We start from the raw sequence: 22,163 nt of genomic DNA on the forward strand, positions 1-22,163 counted from the left end.
TTGAAAAAGAAAAGGTTATTTTTCCCACCTTAGAAGAGGACTTTAAATGATGGGACGCATTCCAGTAATAGGACAGAGAAGCAAATCTGAAAGCTGCTACCCCATGATCAGAGCGATAATGCTTTAGGTCCCTGATTAAAGAGAAAATTTCAGCTTTGATGTACTCTCTGTAGTCGAGGAGTCATAATGAATAAGTAACAAATATTAAGAAATGAGTTCAAGAGGAATACAGACATTCGCTGGTAGAGGCAGCTGCTTCAAGTCAGAGCCGAAATATTATCCATACTGGGGCTTTCTAGTGATGGAGATCCTGATGGCAGACCAGACTTACTGGCAACATGATTGAATTTGGGCTAAGAAGAACTGTGACCTAAAAGGATGCAAACCACAGGAAGAGCACTGTGTCACAGGACTGAAGTCTGCAGTTTGCTTTTGAAGGAATATGTTAAAACGTTTGTAAGTCACATACATATCCAGAACATTTGGGATACATATCCAGAGTCATTCTTTAATGTGGTTGATCACTACAGCATAGGAAAGAAATGAGAATTAGATAATCTTGCTTGGGGGGGAAGACAGAGGAGTCCATCTATTACAGAAAGACTATCAAAGGAGAGTGTGGTCTCCTTGCCCCATATTCCCATGGTCAGCTGGCTAAAATGGCACTGCTGACACCATCACTACATCATCACGATCTACTGTAGCTTCATTCTGAATATGACAAACTATTTAGACTACAGAAAAAGAGGTACTTTTTTTTTTTTTAAGTTGAAATATTCCCTTTCAACATTTTTGAAATTTAAATGACTCAATGATTCCTATTTCTGAGTTGAACAGGCATTTAGTTTCACTTTCAACTATTATCAGCCTTCCTTTTTTATTTTAGAGACTATTGCTCTGTAAAAAAAAATGAAAGGTTTAATTTTAGGTTGAAGTAAGTCACTTTTCTTCACGAGAACACTGAATTGCTTATCTACTTCATATATTTTCCTAGTGCCTGCATCATCTGTTCAACACAGTACTATAGAGGTGTATTTCCTACCTGCCATCTTTCCCTTTCTGCATTGCTCTGGATCCTGTCTGCACTCATAATATTGCTACAGAAAAAAAATGCAGAACATTAGCAGCTGTTAATCCTTTTATAACTAGGTCTTCAAGTGTTTGACCAGCTCTGCTTTGCGTTCTGCCTGTCTGCATATAGAATAGCCTCAAGATTCCAGATAAGGCTAAATGACCCAAAACAAAGCTGGGCCTCACAATGCTTCTAGAAGGTTATTTTAGAATTCAGATAATTTGGTGATTTAAGAGTGTTCGCTGGATCCCTAGGGACAACCCTCTATCCCAGTTTGCAAGGATTTAGCCATTTGGTTGTTATTGAGTCACACTGCTGAATTTATGCATTCTGTAAGGAAATAACCTAGATTTCAATACTTCCTTTTACGCTATACACTAATTTCAGCAAATTATAGAATGGGTGCAATGAAACTCATCCTTAGTCTAGAATTTCACCCTAGCATGACAGGGAAGGCATGAGAGTCTAGAAATAGGCAGCAAAGATCATCACAGTAGATATGGACCCTGGCTTGTCATTCACACCACATTTGGGGTAAAAAAGAAAGTTAGAGTTGCTGCCAAAAGGCTTAGTTGGGGCAGGTGGGTAAACAAAATGAAAGAGAGCTGAAATCATTAAGGGAAAAATAGCATTATTTCAGTCCTGAGATCTCAGGGTGATTTACCTTGGCAGGCATAAGAGCTGGTTCTTCTGGTGTTTGTCAGAAGGAAATACACACCTGTTCACAACGTGCTTTGAGTGAGAGACGATAAGCCTTATAGTGCATACTTCTGTTGATGAAAGGCTGGGTTTTGGACTGCTGAGACTGAAACGTGCCAAACATGATCAGCTGCTGAATCACTCTGGCTAATGCAGAAGAATAATAATTAAAACAACAACAAATTAACCAACCACTTTTTCAAAAGATACAGGATTCATTGAGAAACCAAGAAGGTAAGGAAATTCCTTGAGAGGCATGATAACATCATTATAGACAACCCTGTGCCTCAATCCATAGATTACTTTGAATTTTACTCACAGCAGATAAGATTTTAAGTGTGAAGGTTGCTTAAATAACATGAGGTGAGAGTGAGTGGCCAATGTGAATATTTACTCTTACTGCAGTGCAGAACAAAGTGCCCGGCTCACTTGAAAGATGAGAGAATGGACTCACCTGGAGTGATTCAGCCTTGATAGGCAACAAAGAGCCATTTTCCATGATGCAATACTTCTAGGCAAAGGTGGCAGGGAAATGACTGAATTCCCCCACTGTGACTAAGGCCAATGGGAGCAGGCTAACCTTGCCCTTTAGGGATCTTGCACCTTCCTCCACACCTGAAGATATCTCTGTGGAAAAAGCTTCTCCCACAACTAAATGCCTCTTCAAGACGGTCTCTCATCTAATTTGTTTTTACAATAAAAAAAGAGAGAGAGACATTTTCTGTCTGATTATTGCCAGTATAGTTAGAGCAAAGAAGAAACAGTTTTTAGTATCCCACTTTGCTCTGTAGTGGGGAAATGAGCCCTGATTTCTACTTCACAGGGCAATCAGGAAGCAGCAGAGCATTTTGGTATTTAGGTAGATTTTCTTGCCGAAATTGCTAAAGGAAAGGGAAGGAAAACAGTTTTGGAAGCTGGCAAAGACAAAGACGGCATGTTCTTATTTATAGTTAAAACAACATAAAAGAGAGCAGCTGCAGTGGGAGAGGGACCTGCCAAGGGATATGCAAGTGCTTGAACACTGCCCAAGCACACAACAGACCTGATTTCAGGTCAGGGAAAAGCAGACAGTTCCAAATTGGCCGGCAGGATCCCAAACTCAGCAGAAGATGCCCACAAGTTATCTCCCTTTCTCTTGCTGGTTTGTTTGCCTTTGCTGCTCTGTCCCCTGTGCTCCGAGCGTATCCAGTGCCTCTCTGAGCATACCCAATGCCTGTAAACAATATTCATACAGCTCAATTTGACATCAAGGCCAAATAGGTTAATGGGATTCTCATTTCCAACTGCAGAAAAACGAACAGTGTGGAGAATAAAAAATAGAAAGCCCTCTTGAGGTCACCCATGAATAAATGGGAACAGGTGTAAGGTCTGCATAACAGCATGTGGCACCACCGCTTCTCACATCCTGACACACTCAAAACCCTTTTTATTAACAGGTTCACAAGTGTGTTATTCAAACGGTGGGGTTAAGAATATCATCACATTTCTGCAATATCCCACCCACACAGTGGGTACTGTAAAGAGACATGATAGTGAGGTGTGCATGTGGTTACCACAGCTGACATGCATTGATTTGGGGATGCTGGACTGCAGTGTGATGGGGAGGGGCAGGGAGAGAGGAAAGGAGGTAAAGAAAAAGGAAAGAAGAAAGGAAAGAGGAAAGAAAGAGGAGAGAGAAGAGATGAAAGAGGAAGGGGAGGGGAAAGAGGAAAGGAGGGGGAAGAAAAAGAGGGGAAAGAGGAAGGGAAAGGGGAGGGGAAAAAAGAAGGGAAAGAGGAGAGGGAAGGGAAAGAAGGGGATGAAGTGGCAGGGATTTTGTGCTACATTTTACCTATGTGTGCTTGTGCCCAGTCCAAGAAGGATCTGCCTTCAAAAAGTTGTATCTAGACAACTCATAAAACACAACACAAATGACCAAAGCCTGACATTTAGTAAGTTTCACATAATCAAATTTTACAAGTTTCAAAAGTGACTCAACAATTACTGTGAATTGCTAAAGAATAAAGCAGCAAATGATAAATTGATTGCCTGCTGTTTCTTTCTGTACTAATTTGTGTTATGGCTTCCCAATCCAAAATTGCTTGAGTAGATTGTTTTTGCTGCTTTTTTCTTTTTTCTTTTTTTCTTTTTATATGTATATATTTAGCTCAAATTACAAATGAAATGACTGTGGTAAACTGAATGCATCAAGTGTAATGAAAAATTGATCAATTGTAATGTTGTAGGGCTTTTCTGAACAATGGTTTCTAGCCTATCTTTTTAAGTTGAAAATTATAGTTATTAGCCAATTACCAAGAAAGAATGCAAAATCAAGTCTGTTTCTTTGATAACAGAAAGATGGAACAAAATCTGAAACAGAGCATGTCTGCCTACAAATGTCTTGTTTTGCCTACAGGTGGTGATAAACTGATCACATTTTTTGTTGAAATATCCACTAGAGGAAGCATTAGACTCTGGCTACTTCCTTCAGTAACAGCTTTTTGAACCATGTTTTTCAATAAGAGGTATAGCTATATTTTACAAGCTAAAAGTCTACACTGTTACAAGTAAGAAGGAGGTGAAGAATTGAAAGCTCAACATGGAAATGGCTTCTTGGAAATAAAAAAAATATGATTCATCTTCTCTGGTACTGTGTTATCAAGGTCTACAAAAGAGAGTGGTTCCCATCAAGAATAATCCATCTATCAATCTGATTTCTCTTTTATTTAGGTTTCTAAAAACTACGAAGTGCCAGTGCTGCATCTCCTACATAAAACACTGGTAACACATGGACTGTGGTGGAGGAAATCCTCATCCCATTCTATCTATCTCACCCTATCCCATCTCATCCCATTCCATCCTATCCCATCCCTGCATGCACATCCCACACAGCCTGGATAACCTCCAGAGGATGGCCTGGTTTTCTCAGCACAGAAAACATTCGGAGGATGCAAATCTCCCTTCCATATTTTGAGTTGCTTTTAAGAAAGAATAAATTTTAAGCCACGTGAAACTACGCTGTGATCAGAGTTAGTTCAGTGTAAATGAGAAAAAAAAATCAGTCAGTTTACCTTCTGCATGGCTGATCCTGATCAAAACACATCTGCCCATAATATGCACCATATGGGGTAACAATTGTCTTGTATTTATTCCTGTGCCTCCCTAATCCCCTGTGTCCCCTGCAAGTGTGCATATCTGTATCTGCAGCTCTAGCTAGATACCCAGAGAAAGGCATCTTGCTTTACGCACATGTAATTATGGAGATGTTTTTCTTATTATGGTAATTACATCCTAAAAGACTGCACAGGTAGCAGCTGTAAATGTAATGAAGGCTCAGCCAACACCAGCTGAACTGGATTTTCTTTTATATCAAAAAGCAGCTTATCACTGAATTCCTTACAGATTCCCAAAACCCTGCTATATTTACAAATGCTTCTGATATTCCTGGTAAATTAACAGAGATCTGTGGAACAACCAAAGCAAAAATAACCCAGCAAAATGTGTACCTCTCAGCAGTGAGTGGGGACACAATTCCAGTAAACAAAATGAGCAAATGTATTTATGGAGAGGTTTTCATGAACTGGTGCTTAGGGCCCTGCTCTTTCATGGCACAATCCAATGCCAACACATCTCATTCAAGTGCTAGGTGCAAAATGAGCATCTTTCTTCATAATCAGACATGCAAGTTTCCCCCCCAAATATCACCATAACTGTAGGAAATTGCTGGCTGAAGCTGCAAACATCTTGTTTCTATAGCAGAAAGGTGCTAATGTATTTTAATATTAAGGCTAATTATATCTGTCTGCACAGAAACTGTATCTTTCAAGTGCTGAAGGAACAAACACTGAGGATCACTGATAAACTTGGTTTATGGAAATCAAGTAGAATTAACATTGCACTCCACAGGTGGGAGCACACAGCTTTATATTATCTTTCTGGCCAGGCAAGCCTCTGACTATTTCTAGCTCATGACCTTTTATTTTAATATTTTTAAATCCATCCAAAGTACAGTAATGGCTGCAAAGGGTTTTTGCATCCTCAGAGCTGTGTACCAGAGCCTGTTCTGTGACAACCCTCTAAGTTTCAAGGAGTGGGCAGCCCATGAGTGGACAGACAGACAGGGTCAGGATGACCTGGATTTTGGTCAGGAGGAGGTGAGATCCTTCTAGGAGTGTGCATTAGTTGGGAAATGGAGCATGTCCACGTACAAGCAGAAAGAACATTGCTGCAGAACAGTAATGAATACAGCCTTACTGTAAAGGCAAGAGCAAACCCAACCATTCTTCCTAAACATCAAAGCGTTGACAGAAAAACCCATTATAAATATGTGAGGAGCGCTTGGCTGCCAAAAACACTGTTTTGCTGGTGAATGGAATGAACAATAGTGATGAATAGTAGCAAAGAAATAACAGGAAAAATTGCCTCGTCACCCTGCATATATTAGGATCTAAATCACACCCAGGACATGCGCAGGAATCTGATGTTTGGCAGCTCTCAGTTGCCTTCATCTGGTGTCCCCTTATCTTTCTGCCAGTCTTTGCTGCATCCTGGATTCATGGACAATAAGTTAGTGGTGACAAGTTCCCCAATGCTATATCATCCGTATGCAGAATTAAACTGGAGAAGTGGAGGAAATGTCGCCAAAATTCAGCATTTACCAAGGGAGCAGTCGGGAAAAATGTGTGGCTCTCAAATTGTAATTAGCTTGCATTGCAGTTTAGGTATGGAAACAGCTACAACTCTCAAAGGGGTAAACCATGGAACGCAAATTTCCATCTGAATAGAGCCCAGTGGCTCTAAAATCAAAACATGTGAGTTTGTTTTTGCTGCTGCTATTTAGGAAAGCTGCATTTGCAAATGTATGTTCAACTGAGATTAGGGCGTAAGAAAGAACCTTTTCATATTGTGTCATTTTTTCATTCTGGGGGATGAGAGCAAAATAGACCAATCAATAACAATAATTATAATTTTCTTCCTATTGATTGCTCAGAAGTCCTTAAAGGCATCCCCATTAACTTAAAGATAACTTGAGGAGATTTATGAGGTTTTTAATTCTCTTCTGACACAGCAGTAGTGATTTCTGTATTCAGAAGCTGAGCCTTCCTGTCTCTGAATTCTGAAGCCAAGCCAGAATTAGCGGGGATGAGACTCGGTGAAGTATAATTGAGCAATTGACACAATTTGGCTTTTTTGCTTTTTCTAATTGACATATTCAATAAATGAGGCGACCCTTTGCAAAGCAAGGAAGCCACAGAATTTTCCCATCCCATCTAGCCACACCGAGCTTTTATCTAAGTGATCATGTGTCCTTCCAGTTATTCCACAGCACTATTTGTGGGCAAATTGTGTGTTGGTGAGAGAGAGCATAGAGAGCTCCAGAGATGGAAATGTTTCAGAAGACAACAATTCTACTGGAAACCCAGGTCAGGTGTTTGCTAGTGTGGTGTTGTCCCTGAAAGGAGAAGCGCAGTTCCCTCATCCTGCTTAATGAACACTGAACAAGATGCTTTCATAGAATCAGAAAGGCTGGAAAGACCACTAAGGTCATCTAGTCCAAATACCAACACATCCCTACCATGCCCGCTAGACACAAGTCAGTGTGACTTTGCAGCACACCTCTAGTGACAGTGCTCCAAACTCCACATCAAGCTGTTCTCCAGACTTTGCTCACCTTTGCAGGAACTTCTTGTTGTCACCTCCTTTGTCAACCGTTCTTGACATCTTTTTGGTCTTCAGGTAAGAGATGCTTGGCTGCCTCTATCCTCATATTCCTGTGGGGCAGTGCATAGCTCACCGTTCTGTGAAGCATTCAGGGAAAACACAGATGAGAGGAGAGCTTGCATGTAATCAATTCCTTCTTTCCAAGCCACAAGTTAAAAATAGAAATGCATGCCCAGATAAGAGATACTAGTATGAATAAATAATTGTTTCCTCTAGAACTGAATGCTGCCCCCCAGTTTGTCAATAGTATATTGCTTTACTTCACAAAAGACCAGAATGGTAAGTGACCTTATTCCTAGGTATATGAAACTCAGATATACCATACAGACAACATCTTCAGATTGCTGGATGATTTTTTTCAATTATACTTTCTCTCAGGGCTAACTCTTTTGTGCTGAAAGAAGAAAAGAATTCCCTAAGAATGAAGCATTATATTCACTAATCCTGCCTGGTGGGAGTAATCTGTAGTAAGAGTTTTAGTTGCATATACTGCAAGTAGAAAATATTGAGGGTATTTCATAAAGTATCCATATGACTGAGGGGAGAAGGAAGAGAATGTCTTCCCACTTTGCTGCTTCTGACATTGGTTAGTCTACACTACAGGAGAAAGTGTTTCAGACTGTGTTTTATCTCAGACTGTAGCAGATCCCCAGAGCTGAATGGTCTAAAGGCTGCCTTAAAAAAGAAATGCTTATCCGTAAGAGACATATATGTGAAATGGTTTGTAATTGTGTTGAGTTGCCTGGGTTACCAGAAGATGCCTTATTTTCAAAACAGTGTAATATCTAAGGGGAAATGTTGAGCAGCAGACTCCTCGAAAACTGTGTCCCTGTTTGGCCTGATTTTTCTTCTTAATTCCATCTGTTATTCAGTACAAATAATATGCATGAGACATGTCTTTTCTCTGCCTGTTCTGTTTCTTTCTAGGTCAAAATTTCTATAATTACCTTCATTTTATGCAGTAGTTCATTTATCTCTTTCAATTTCATTCTGTGAACAAATTATGACTTGTTCAAGAACTGGTCATTATGAGTGTGTGGTGTTTATTCACTGTGCTTCATTATTATTTCAGTTCAGTAGGAAGTTCTTTTGCTTCTGAATTATCTGAAAGTAGCTTTATTTAGTAGATACGATGGATATAAAAAATATATTATGTTTTACCTATCAGAGGAGCATGCATGGTTTGAGCTTGTTATTTTAGTTGTCACATTCATACAACAAATTTCTGCCTCTGAATCATTTTAGGAATAAAATTTCTCTCCTCAATATGCAGGATAATTGCATTAAATAGTAGCAAATATTGGTGAAATAAGGCATGTGACTTCAGCCTGTAATACACTGCCAGATTTTTCTTATCTGCAAATAACTTATCTATCTGCTAACGGTGCATCTGTAGCTTGCTTCCACCAGAAGGAATTTTAAGATGTTATCAGATCAGAGTCTTCTACATTTATTTTGCGCACATCCATTAGCAACTTGGAAAGAATTTCCCTTTCCCACTGACTGCCTTCTTTTCCTGCCCAAGCTCTCTTTCAACATACAGTAAATCATCCTCTTGGGAAACGGATGGCACTGACAGACTGAAAACTTCAGAAGCTTTCACCTGTTACTACTACATCAGTGTAATGCAGCTACTGGCCATGCAAGTGGCTGGTGATGAAAAGCCTTCCTTCCACCTCTGAGACAAGAGAAAAAAGCTAGCACAGTTCTGAGCTATTGCTGGTATGGAGTTATGGCTTAATATGCTATGCATTTTGGACTGATCTTTCCAAATGAAAATCTGTCCTAATTTTCCTGTGAAGAGAAATTCAAGCGCCCCAGAAAACATATTGTTCAACTCTGCATTTTAGAGCAATTAACAAAAAAAAAAATAAAAATAGAAAATTTCATAATCTGCCGAGGAAGGATTTCACAAAATAACAGTGCTTCATATGAATGTAAAAAATAAGAGAATTTTCACACATAACTTTAAGTAAGCAAATGTATCACATATGTATGACTCCAAGCTCTCCCAGTGCCCAGCCAGAAGAAGCTCAGTACCGGGAACCCCTTTCCCAGCCATAGGGCAATCACCAAAAGCTGCTGTTGGTTCCTATTATCTGGCTCAATCACTGGGCATTCATTCATTATTTTATGGTCTGCCAGCTATTTTCTGGAGCTTTAGGATGCCCTTTAAATATATTGTGTGGCTGGCACTGCTTTACTCAAAACAAACACACACCTCAGGCTTGCAGACTATATTTTTCTCAGGGTTTTTGAGCTGCCATCACCTATTGATATTATTTGATTTGCTGCTGCTATTCAAAACAAATAAACAAAATCTCAGAGCTTCGTAAACCTTTCTTTGTGTAAGCCACTGATATTTACTGGGAGTGAGACTGACAGGCAGAGCCATCCCACCCACACTCACCTGCCCTCAGAAGTAAAAGCAAATGTTTCGCGCATGATTTCCTTTTGAGCTTTCAGCTTTCTGTTCCAATGTTCCTGATGTCCCTTCCAACTGTGAGCATCAGATGGAATGAGTGGGTGTCTGGCTGTACCCACAGAAGCATTTGCGCTCAGGGAGGTGGTTGAATCACCATCCCTGGAGAAGTTCAGGAAACGTGGAGATGTGGCACTAAGGGATGTGCTCAGCGGGTATGGGTAGGTGAATGGACTTGGTGATTTTAAAGGCCTTATCCAACCTCAATGGTTCTATGATTCTGTGATCTGTTCCACCAGCATCACTGCCCAAGTAGTGCAACACTGGGTGACCCACAATGGCACCCGCCATGGATAGACTTGATACTAGATGATCTTTTAGGCTCCTTCCAACCCAAGCCATTCTATGATTTCATGCATGGAGCACCACAGCAGAAATTCACTTTCTGACCATTTTCCAAATGCTTCTGCAGGCAGCTCTCCTTTCACTGGCCAGCCCATAGCCACTGTTCACTTCATTTGCATAGAACAACATCCTGCACATTAACATCATGTGAATCTCAACCTCTGCAGCACTGATGGCAGCTTTACCCATGCCAATGGGGAGACAAATTTTCCAAGCAAACCTGTATTGTTCCACCACAGATACACAAATGCTGTTTTCATTTAGCAGCTGCAACTGTAATTGGTTTTGTTTGCTCTGAGTGTGTCAGAGCTGCTGAGTATTGCTTTGCAGCAAGAAGCTGCTTGCTGAAGTTGAGTGAAGCAAATACATCAGAGCTGTTTCTCAGATGATATGGAGGACTGGCACCAGAAGCAGCTCCTTGCAGGAGGATAAAGCAGATGACATGTATAGCTTTCTCATATGTAAAGAAATAAACATCTCCTTTTAGAGACAATCTAGCCTATACACACAGGAGAGCAAGAGCAACTCCATACAAGACATGGACTTTTATTAACCCCCACAGCAGGAGGTACAACTGTGATATTGAGCATTTCATCACTGTACCCAAACTTGACATCGGAACCTGGTATGAATGAATATGACCAGAAAGCTCCATCTGGTCACTGTGTGGCTTCAGGAGGCATTGACAGGCATCCCATGGGTGAGCCACCTGCAGGGCTCCATTGTTTCTTTCTGGGTTTTCTTTAAATAACATTTTCGTGCTATACTCTGGCTTCAGTGATATCTTTATTTTCTATGGGAAAGGCAGTAATTTTCTTATAGAATCATAGAATTATGTTGTGACCTGCATGTTAAATTTTACCGTGATTGTCATATGGCTGCAATAAGAAGCATATTCATGAGGAGCTCAATAATTAAGGGGTTGTCCTGCTGAGGGCTTGCTGCAAAACATGGGCAAACATTGGTTCAAGTTCTCTCCTGCTCAAGGGTTTCATAAATACACTCTTCAGGGGTGAACACACAGTTGTTGTCTCAAATACTGCCAAGTTTAATGAGTGAACACCCCTCTCCTCCCCAGCCATTCCTCTCCCATTTCACAGAATAATTGGGATTGGTTTGTGTTTTGCTATTCCAAGTCCCTCCGTGCCCTTTGCACGTCCCATCTCCAGCACTAAACACTTCTAATGCTAATTTGCAAAGTAGTGTTTTCTAAACTACTGCAAACAAAACTATGGGAAGGATGAAAATAATTAGCTGTGTCTCAATGCCTAATATATTTGCATTGTTTAGACAGAGCACTTAATCATTAGTTGGGCCACAATCTGTTGTGTGAATTTGGATTATTACTAATACGGTTGAGCAGAAGGTTATTAATTACATGTAAATGGAGTTTTTGATACTATTGTTATTGAGAAACTGAATGTTATTAATTACATTACAAGGGTCTCACAGGATCCCTGTGCCAAGGCTGTGCATAGAGCCATATTTAAATACCATTCACTTTTAGATGCTTTTGTTTCTTGTTCAGAATGAAGGAACTTAGAGCAAGCAATCAACACCACAAGCCAAAGCCCTGCTCCAATTAACACTCCTAAAGCTGTGAGTGATATTGAATGAGGCTGTAGGGGGGAGGAAGGCTGCCTTTTTTAAAGGTTTTTAATAATAAGGTAAACTTTTCTCTTTTATGACATACTTGGTCTGCTGCAATGTCACTTCCTTGGGCTGGGACTTGGCAAATTGGTCCCTGCTGCTGGATGCAGATCCCCAAAGAGGACATCTGAGGGAGGGGATCAGATCCCAGATCTAACTGGTGCAGAATTTCCAAGTGTTTCTTTCTAAAATGGCTCTTACTTAAATAAAAGTTTGAGGCTTTTGAGACTATTTAACATTTCTATTTAAAAAGGCAATTGTATTAATTCAGAGGTATTTTGCATGGGAATTGTGTTGCAATTCTGACAGTTAAATTCTGTGAAATTTGCAGTGAAGGCTCTGTTATGCTACATTTTGTCCCCATTTGTCTTGTATACCATTGCTTTGCCTTTGGCACAATAAAAATTATCTTTAAAAACAGTGCCAGAAATGGATTGACTTTGACCTTCTCAGTATCTCGTCAATAAAATTAAGATGATAAATCTGTTTCAGAGTGCCACTGGCATAGCATAAAAGTAGAGTGATCATTCAAAAAGAGGCATTTGAAAAATGATATTATGGGGAAGGGTCTCATTCTCTGCCAACGGTGTCATATAAATATGCTCTATTTACTGTGCAAAGGGGTAATTTCGCTAACTGCCAAGCTTGCTCTCAAAACCAAGTCGTGCAGCCCCTGTGATGAGCTCTCTACCAGCTACATCACTGTTAGCAATTAAAGACTACTTCAGCAAGAAACAAGATGAGCCTTCTGTTGCTGATGTGCAGAGCAGCCCAACTCCGCCTCATCCTCCTCTTGTGCCCCACTCTGCAGTGCTGGCACAGCCACAGCAGGCTTTGCAGAAAAGGAACAAATGGTTGCTAAACAAGAAAAGGCTTTGTTTTTCTACACTATCAGCTTTTGCTAACAAACAACTTCTTAAACAAAATAAATAAATGACTGGAAGGCTTCCTTTTATGAAGTGACAGGAAAATACTGAATATTCTGCACTGAATCATGAGACACATGAAAATAAACAGAGTGGGAATGTAAACAAACATACTCTGAGGGGCAGCAGTTTAGAGTCAAACTTAGCCATGCACACACAGGAGCTGTGATGTGCCTGGCTTTATGGGTATCTGCCTCAGGTAAGTCTGACCTGTGGCTACAATAGGTGCAAGACTGACTCAAGCTTATTTCTAAAAAACACACAGTTGGCTTTTCTCTTTTTAGCATTTCTTGTTTTCATTATTTTTATAAACACGTGTTTTTAAGTATGTGAATCATAGAATGATTTGGGTTGGAAGGAACATTAGAAGGAGACAGTCAAATCCCTTGCATCACTGCCACCCCTATTTTGATGCAAGAGAACGTTGCTGGTGATAGTGATTTCCATCAATACGACCTTTTAATTTTATATGTTGAAATACTAAATTTCATCATTTCCCACTGTTTGCCTTGATAGCCAAACCATGAATGTAAGCATCATAGAATCACAGAATGGCTTGGGTTGGAAGGGACCTCAAGGATCATCAAGCCCCAACCCCTTTTGCCTCATACCGGGCCATCAATCTCCATATCTAATACTAGACTGTGGATACACTCAAGTGATTTTCAGTGGTTATTGCCAGAATCCAACTGACTGCCTTCTTTAATCCATTATTTCTTACCTTTCAGCTCCTGAGTGCTCCCCAGCTGGACATCGCATCCTCCGCAGCCCGTACCGCAGCACCAGGTTTGACTCACTGGAGCTACAGCGAAAATCTGCTCAGGACCTGGTGTGTGACCACTCACTGCCACCAGCATGGTACCGGTTCATGATCAACAACAAGCCTGCGGAAATGCCAACGAGATGCATTGAAGTCAGTAAAAATTATGCGGTAACCCTGGTGAATGTGAATGAGCCCTTTTCCTTTCCAGCCAGCTCTATACCCTCATAGACAGTAGAATGCAATGGGGATGAGTGGGAGGTAATGGGAAAAACTCTTTCATGTATCACTACTCTGAAAAAAAAACCCAGTTCTTTTCTGTTTTTATGTGCATTTAATGTGTATGACAGTAATGTTTAACTTGCAATCAATCGTTACTGCTCCAGTAGCCTGAGACACTAAGCAAAGTTGTTACCATATCACACAGCCCAGTTGCAGGAGATTAGAACAATATCAAACAAATCATTCAACAGAACTACTCAAAAAACAATAATAACTGTGACTTTACAGATGATATATTCAATCTAGAGTGTCAGGAAGTTTAACTTTAGGTGATGTGAACCCTGCTGGAGAAATGAAATTAACAGGTAGCACTTCACATCCATACAAAACAGACCTGTGAACTCGTGTCACAACATGTATATCTTCATAATCTAACATGAAATGAAAAGCTAATAGATATTTGTTGCTTGTGTGGGAATTCTAGCTCTCTGCATACACAATCCATAAATCTAATTAATGTGAACAAATTGACATGATCATTATTGAAATAGTCATTTAATGGCCGTTGTCCTCGAAACAATATCCCAATGCACTATCTGGTTTATTTTAAAAAATTGTTCTGTAAGTATGTATACATTCTATAAGATTATTTAATTTGTCATTGTATTTCAGCACTTTTCACTATATAGCAATTTTCAACTTCCTGACATCTATTTCTGACAATGTATCCTTTGTTTCTTCTAATCTCTTCTATGGAGTTTTTTATTCAAGTTTGTAGAGCTATATTCATTAGTTTAGTTCTTTATCTTGTAACATAATTCTTACCATTGGTTTCTTCATTATCCTCCAAATGACAGTAAATCTCTGTTTTGCTGTTGAAGGATTACATCTGTTAGATGTCACGATTGGAAGAATATGCTTCTTTCAGATCTTCACCTTCTAAGTCTGCCTCTAAGTTCCATCACTTCCACTTAATTAAACCATTGTTTAATTTGGTTTTCCATTTAATTTGAGCAAAAACCTCTGGAACAAAATAATTTAAATTAATAATTGCACAGCTTCCACTCCCTAATAAGCAGTTAATATTGGGCATTCTAGTCTCTGGCTGGAGTGAGCTGATTTTAATTAAACGAATCAAAGACAAAATCCTCAACAGACAGAAGTGAAAAGGCACCAAGTAAAGCCTGACAGTGGAGCTTGGAAGTTAAAAAGTACATTACTCCAAAACCTTGTAAAATATGTGTCTCTGTTATTCTGTTGATACTAGCTGTATGCAATTAGCTGGTTATCAATAAGTAACATTAACTTCTTAATTCAAAGGCATGGTAGGTAAGGATCTTTGTCACCCAACTGAGCTCAAAGGGGATTTAAATGATATCAGAGATTTAGAAGTCCTGTCCTAAGAGATGGCTGCAGGAGGAGAAAGATCTCATGATAGATGGGCACACACGAGGTTACAACCACAGAATCTGAATCTTGCCACAAAGAAGCTCTACAACAATAAAAGAAGGTATCTCAATATTGTTGAGTAACCACAGAAAGCTCTGGGTTCAGCAGAGAGCAGAAGCAAGTCACAAATGGAAGTAAGGAAAAACACTCTTAAGAAGCACCTTCTCACCCAGCAATTAAACAACCAAGTGAAAAGCAAAGGGAAAAGGCAGGGAAAAAAAAGGTTATTTTTGTCAAATAGAATGAAAATATCAATTGTATTCCAGAATTCTCCATCTCTGGATTCTAAGTGCTGTCCTTAAGCATTTCTTCTTCAAGTGGGGAAAAACTTCAGATTCCAATAGATTTCAAACTTTGGCTTTGTCTGCTGAATTATCCTGGGGGAGTAGAGAAAGATCCTGATCTTCAATGTTTTTCATAGAATCATAGAATGATAAAATATCCCAAGTTAGAAGGGACCCATAAAGATCGTCAAGTCCAACTCCTACTTCTTTGTTGCCTTTCCCCTATGCTCCCAAAGAAGGCACAGCTTTCCTGAGTTTACAATCTTGTCCTGAGCTTACAGTCTTAGCCACAGCCACTTCCCCATCCAACAACAAATAGTTGCAAAAAAGCAACACAGACTTGTATATTTTGTATCCCCAGGTATCAAAGCTATGGCCTACTGTTCAAAAACAATAAACTGTTTTTAAAACAATTGCCAAACCCACTGTAAAATGGAAAAAAATAAAAATAAAAACCACAAAAGGAAGATTGGGTAAATAAGCCCCTACTGTGTTTCAGGATGGTAGCAATATGATGTTCATAGACAATCTATTAAAAAATACAGAGATGTATTTAACAACTAATATGAGGGGGAAAAATGACATCAGGCACAGAAACAAGCTTCTGAATAGAGGTAATATAAGGTGTGCACATACACCTGCATGTAGTCATAGATTTACATGTACAGATGGGCATGCCCTATAAAGGAATGAATACTACAAAGAAAGGAGAGAGAACACAACCTTCAGATAAGAGATCACTCAGAGGAGCAGCACACCTTGCTACCTTAATGCAAATACAAACTCCATGCCAAGCTATGCCTGACTCCTTGCAAGTCAGGCCTGCAACTCACAGCAAACCCAGAAATACAGCTGTACCTTCCTTCCTCTTGTTTACACAAGGGTAAAAAAGAAAAAAAGCATAGATTTCATTGCAACCTTAAGGAAAAAAATGTCAATTAAGAATTTGATTATGCAAATAGTAATTGGTTTAGGAGCCAGCAATAATACTCCTGGTACTGCATGCATGAGTTGGATTCATTACTTCTCAAAGCAATGCTAATATTTCCAGCTCTGGGTAATCAATTGTAAATAGAAAATGTTAAGTTGAAAAGAAAGGGATTAAATCCAGGCTCACCACTAGAACAACTATCAGTAGCTCTCAGTCCTCTGAAATGGAGATTTTTAATATCCATGGTGCTCCAGCAAGGATATCCACAGCAGAACTGCAGATGTCTCACTCTATGGCACCATTTTAGAAATGCCCAGTAACAATACCTACCCATGCATATTGCTTTCAGGGCTGGTGTTTGCTCAACAGCTGCATTTGTAACAATATGAATTTACTTTTACACACATAAATACTAGGCTATAACGTAAGCTCATGCACTAATCTTTGGTTTATCAAACAAGGACACTTTATGCCAAGCATGAGTTGCCTATGATGCCTGATATTGTAGTCCCTGGAGAAGAAGATTTCTTTTTCCCATGTTCAGTGTAATTTCCTCCCCTACTTAACCTGTTGTAGAACATTTTATAATCACAATCAAAATAAAACACTTCAACTGTATGCTATTATTTTTTTATTCTGTTTCAGTTTTTATTTTGCTCTAAATCCATTCCTACTTCAATTTGCATTTTTTTATGAACTTAAAAGCAACTAGCACTATCAAGGTACTATTTCATGTTTTCATCTGCAGTTCTCTTTCTTGTAAGTATACACGAATACTTCAACATCATAATGGTAGGTATGATGAGGTTTTGTTTTTCTAGTTTGTTTTTCTGACATGCAAAAAGCATTCTGTAGATAAATTGCAATTACCGTCTCTATTGTTCAGAAAGAAGTACTTAAAAGAAACACAACACACACAGTGGCTTAATTGCTGCTACAGATATTCCTGACGTAAACCAATTTCTGTGGCATTCAGCCCCAGACTTCAAGAAAAAAAAAAAATCTTATTTACTTTAACTTACTACAAAGAAACAGAAAAAAACAACTGAGGCAAAGTTTTGAGTGGATAACAGATGCAAAATCACAATGCTTTAGCATTCAACCAACAATATACCGAAAAGCCTCCTATCCTGCTAACTACAACAATGCATTTCTCACATATGGTGCTACTTATTTTTAACAGCATAATTTCAGTGCAATACCCAAGTGACAAGAACAATCAGGCTTGATTTCTTTGTGCAATTATAAAGAACCTCCGAGAGTTCCATCAATCAAACTAGTTGATTGTCCAAACTCCAACTAAATGGAAGGAGACATCATTGGATTACACAGTAATGGTGTGTCCCACCATCATTGGCAACAGGAAACAAATTTAATTTTTTCATTTAGGTTTTGTGAACCAAATTATTTAAGAGATTAGCAGGTGCCTAATTGTGAAGCAGAAATACCTAATGAATGCTTACCTGCCACAAAAAGGTGTTGTGAACGTTAATTAGGGCATGTTTATAGAACTCTTTGAAGATCAAAACCAGCACTTAACTACTACCGGATAAAGTACAGAAGTACACTGAGCACTCAAAAAGCATAAGCAATGGCATAAAAATGGCTTTTTATGTGTGCAAGAGAAGCTCTCTTTTGTTTTAGCTGTGCCATTGAGCTCCTAAATACAGATGCAGCAAATGACCTAGGTTTAGCGTTAATAACAATACAGTTTATGTCACTAACGTACCATTACATGGGCAAAGCGCAAATCTAAAAAAACACATCAAATGAAGTAATCAAATGTATCTTATCCACTATATGGAATTTCAATCAAGCATCCATTAAGATTCACCATCCTCAAAACCATATAAGAAAATTTATAGGAATAAATTTAAATTTATAGGAGAAGACTACATACTTATAGACCTACAAATGGACTCAGAAATAAAAAGACAAACTTTGGGCAGCATTGCTCTACCATAGCTTAGCTTTCTTCCTGCTGCACAGCTCCATTTCAAGGGAGAAAAGCTGATAATTTCCCTGCCACAGCACTAGTGCTGCCATGTGCAGTAAATGATGCAGATTGTCTAGATAACTGCAGCAAACCCATGGTCTGATTCTCACCATTGACTCCTCAGCAGACAAACTCCTGTCTGTAGAAAACTTTTGGAGTCTGCTCTGGTGCGGAGGCAGCTGCACAATTCTCATTCTTCATTTCAGAAGTGCTACTGAATTATGGTGTGAGATTCCCACGGCTTTTTTCTATTCTTAGAGCAGCAATGACTGTAGTTATTGCAAGTAAATGCCTTGCCTTAAATGCCAGTCTTTTGCTACCTCTGTATTCAATTTTCTGTTTACTCTCCCAAATGACTGCTTCAACATTTACTGCTAATTATGCCACAGCTGGAACCTGAACATTTTGGCTCTTAGAAATCTCTCCTCCTAGACATTTTTCCCATTTTTCCTTTGTTTTATTTTGTTCTTATCTGTGCTGCTCATTGAATACATGAATATACAATTGCCCTTCTCTTCCCAGCTCTGTTTCCTGGTTCACAGAGGCCTTGCACAGCAAATCCTTTTGGCCAGCATGGGGCAACTTGCCCAACTAAGGTAGACAGCGTGTATCTCAAAGCAGAAAGCAAACTTGCTGGTCTCATATAGCTGCCAGGAAAACACAAATTCTTGATTTAGACCAAAATTCTTTGTTGGCCACCGCATCGTAAAATTTGTTCCAATAACTGTTTTCTCACAGTCTGCATTTCCTGGTTACAAAGCCAGTCAAAAGGGTTTGCCATACCTTGTAATTTGTGCATATTACATAATAAACAATTTCACTTGAATGGTTTCAGCATGAGATTCGCCAGAATAAAGCCAGGGTGCTGTGGATCACAGCAGGGGTTTATCGGAGAGCTTGCACACAATGCTGGGGGCTGGCTCCAGCAGGGCTAATCCATACTTTCTCAAGCATTGAAACAGCTCACAGACTTATGGCAAGGATAAAATACAAAGAGGGAGAAAATCACTACCTTCTGATTTCAGTGGATTCTGTTTCCTTGTTTTGGTTTATTTTTTCTTTTTCCTGTGTATTAAAAGGGGATGCAGACCCACTTTAAGGTACAGATCGCATTTTGCAGCCAGAATGCACTCGCATCTGTCTATTTATCTACATGGCCTGCAGCACTGTAGATATATGAGTCTCGTTAATGAATTTGTCTTTTCAGTACTGCTGCAGGGAAGCACTAACAGCATTCCAGCAATCCCTTATACCACTGTTTTAGAGATAAGGAACAAAGGCACATCAGCAGCAAGGGGTTTTGCACAAGGTCAAGCAGCTGGCAGGGAAACTGAGGCACCATGCCTACCTACATGCTGAAGTCACTTACTCAGGTCAAGTTAGAAATGAATAGATGGAAGAACTTGCTTTCTGGTCTTTCTACTTCAACCATTCCTACAGTTAACATAATTAAAAACAAAATCATCTTAAAAAGTGTGGCAGCAAAGCTGGCTGGGCCAATGGGAAAAAAATAGATAGTTCCCAATGTGATGTGTAGCCAAATGTCCACAGCAGGAGGGAGCATGTTGCTGAAGCTGAACAATTAGATATAGCATTGTTCCCCACCGCGGGCTGAGGAAATGCAAAGCGTTTGCAGCAGACACTCTCTGTGGAATATGACTAATATATGAGAATTGATTATTGCTGGTGCTTGGTTTTAATTTGCAAACCTTAACTCAAATATCACTCTGCTTTGCATACTGGCAAATGATGGGTAACAGCACAGAGTAACAAGTTACCATTACGATTGACTGAATATTTTATCCAGTGAGGATTTTGCCTAAACTCCACGTTGAAGTAGCAAAATTAAAGACAGCTTTGGGTAATCATGCATCTTTAGACCACATCAGATCTGAGATGCCTGAACATATTTCTGTAAGATAAGAAAGGTACATTTGGTGCAACTTCTAGCCATGACCCAAAATGCCATAGTCTTAAGTATTTTAGGATCAGCCCTTTCGCATGTGATTGGTTGCAGTACTCAGTGACTTCAGGGACCTAATCTGTGGATTTGATTGAATTAGTTAGTATATAGAAAACTGAAGGTATGAAACCCCAGAACATTTGAGCAATTCATATATAACTTGTATCTGTTTCCCTTCAAAAACAAGGAAGAGGGTTAGCCTGAAAGACATACCTAGATCATCCTGGGAGGTGAGCAAGGCAACAGCAGCTGCAGCTGGGATGATCTGGAGTAAGGTCTCTCAGAAAAGGAGGTAACAGCCTTAAATTGCTGCAGAGAATGTTCAGTTTGGATATTAAGAAAAAATTGTTCTCAGAAAGGGATACAAGATACTGAGAGAAACAGTGGAGTCACCAGCCCTGGAGATATTCAAGAAATGAGGAGGTACAGCACTGAAGGACAGGTTTAGAAGGCATGATGCGGGTGGGCTGGGGTTGGACTTGTGATCTATTCCATCACAATTCTAAGATTCTAAAGCATTGGCTGGGATGTTCTGAGCACTGTGGACTCCTGCTATCCTACAGTCACAGTCTCTGATGGCTCTCCATTCAGTCCAACCACCTTCCAACAAACTTTCTTTTGTGCACATCCTCAGATGAACAAATGTGGGACACAAGCTCCAGTGTGGCTGTCACTGAAGTCCGAATCCCTGCCTGCTCCGGGTGAAAGCAAGCACCTGACAGCCTGTGCTACCTGGCAGGTCTTCGAGGGCACGAAGGACTGCTGCTTGTTCCAGATACCCATCACTGTCAGGAACTGCATCGAGTTCTTTGTTTATCTCTTGCAGCCGACTCAAGGATGCATGGGCTACTGTGCAGAAGGTGAGGATCAATGAAGTATTCATCAGTAAGCCTGTCTCTGTTACACTTGCTGCTGTTCAAAGGTCCTGGTATTGCAGTACACATCTCAGTGACCTTGCAGTCAAGCATCACTCCCAGTAAGATGCAGACTATGTAGAAAATAAATCAGCCACACTCCAAGGTGCTCCCAAGGTACAGGTATTATTATCAGCACACAATGGAAGCTGGTTTGTATTACTGAAAAGCTTATGTGGTTACAGATCACTTGTTACCTTTCCTACTGTATTTTACTCCATTTTGGCTGGGAGATGCACAGCCAGTGAGTGGAAGTATCTTGGTTATGAAAAGGGACTGTATGCAGAATACTGTTTCTAAGGCTTGTTCTTATCTTAAATAACCTGGTATCACCTAGAAAGATAATTCTGAAACTAAGAGGAAAAAAAATTCTGATAAAAATCTTTTTCATGACATATATGTAATTATTCTCATCAGAAATAATTTTCATCCTACTACAAGGGATCTAACCTCTGTTCGGTAACTAGGAAACAAAGGAAATAGCAGAAAGCAATTGCTCACTCTGTTAAGCCTTCTGAACTTCAGAGCATGTTCAGGTGCATATAGATTTAGTCAGAAAAGATGGTTCTTCCTCAAAGAGGAAAAATTACCGTTGTAATTTCCTTTCAGCATTTTTGGACAGAGACATGACACATTGTGAAAATAGGGTTATTGCCTTTCAATTAGAAAAAAAATGCAAGTTGAAATAAATTTTAAAGGGAGAGAGAACGATGTTCTTATCTTTATCAATATTTTAACATTCTCACATGGAGAAAAGAAGACAAAGGAAC

General features: G+C 39.5%; 1 protein-coding gene and 1 long non-coding RNA gene across 5 annotated transcripts in view; one reads left to right on the forward strand and one right to left on the reverse strand.

Moving 5' to 3' along the window:
• LOC107317000 (von Willebrand factor D and EGF domain-containing protein-like) overlaps nucleotides 1-22,163 on the forward strand; it is a 162,922-nt gene that overhangs the window by 24,437 nt on the left and 116,322 nt on the right. For 3 of the 4 annotated variants that reach the window (XM_085552978.1, XM_015869184.3, XM_085552981.1), the window contains exons 3-4: nucleotides 13,603-13,787; nucleotides 21,114-21,339. In XM_085552978.1, coding sequence (XP_085409104.1) covers nucleotides 13,603-13,787; nucleotides 21,114-21,339 — 411 coding nt within the window. Of the gene's footprint in view, nucleotides 1-13,602; nucleotides 13,788-21,113; nucleotides 21,340-22,163 lie in introns of those variants that run through there. The other variant, XM_085552979.1, reaches the window with a different exon arrangement.
• On the reverse strand, nucleotides 1,786-15,904 carry LOC107317001 (uncharacterized). The gene is made up of 5 exons (XR_014948183.1): nucleotides 14,682-15,904; nucleotides 13,596-13,758; nucleotides 7,422-7,548; nucleotides 2,226-2,451; nucleotides 1,786-1,918 (listed from the first exon to the last, which is right to left on the reverse strand). It is a non-coding gene; the product is annotated as an uncharacterized LOC107317001 (long non-coding RNA).

This window comes from Coturnix japonica, chromosome 7 (genome assembly GCF_054131305.1).
Source record: "Coturnix japonica strain WE chromosome 7, WE-NBRP24, whole genome shotgun sequence".
NCBI lineage: Eukaryota > Metazoa > Chordata > Aves > Galliformes > Phasianidae > Coturnix > Coturnix japonica.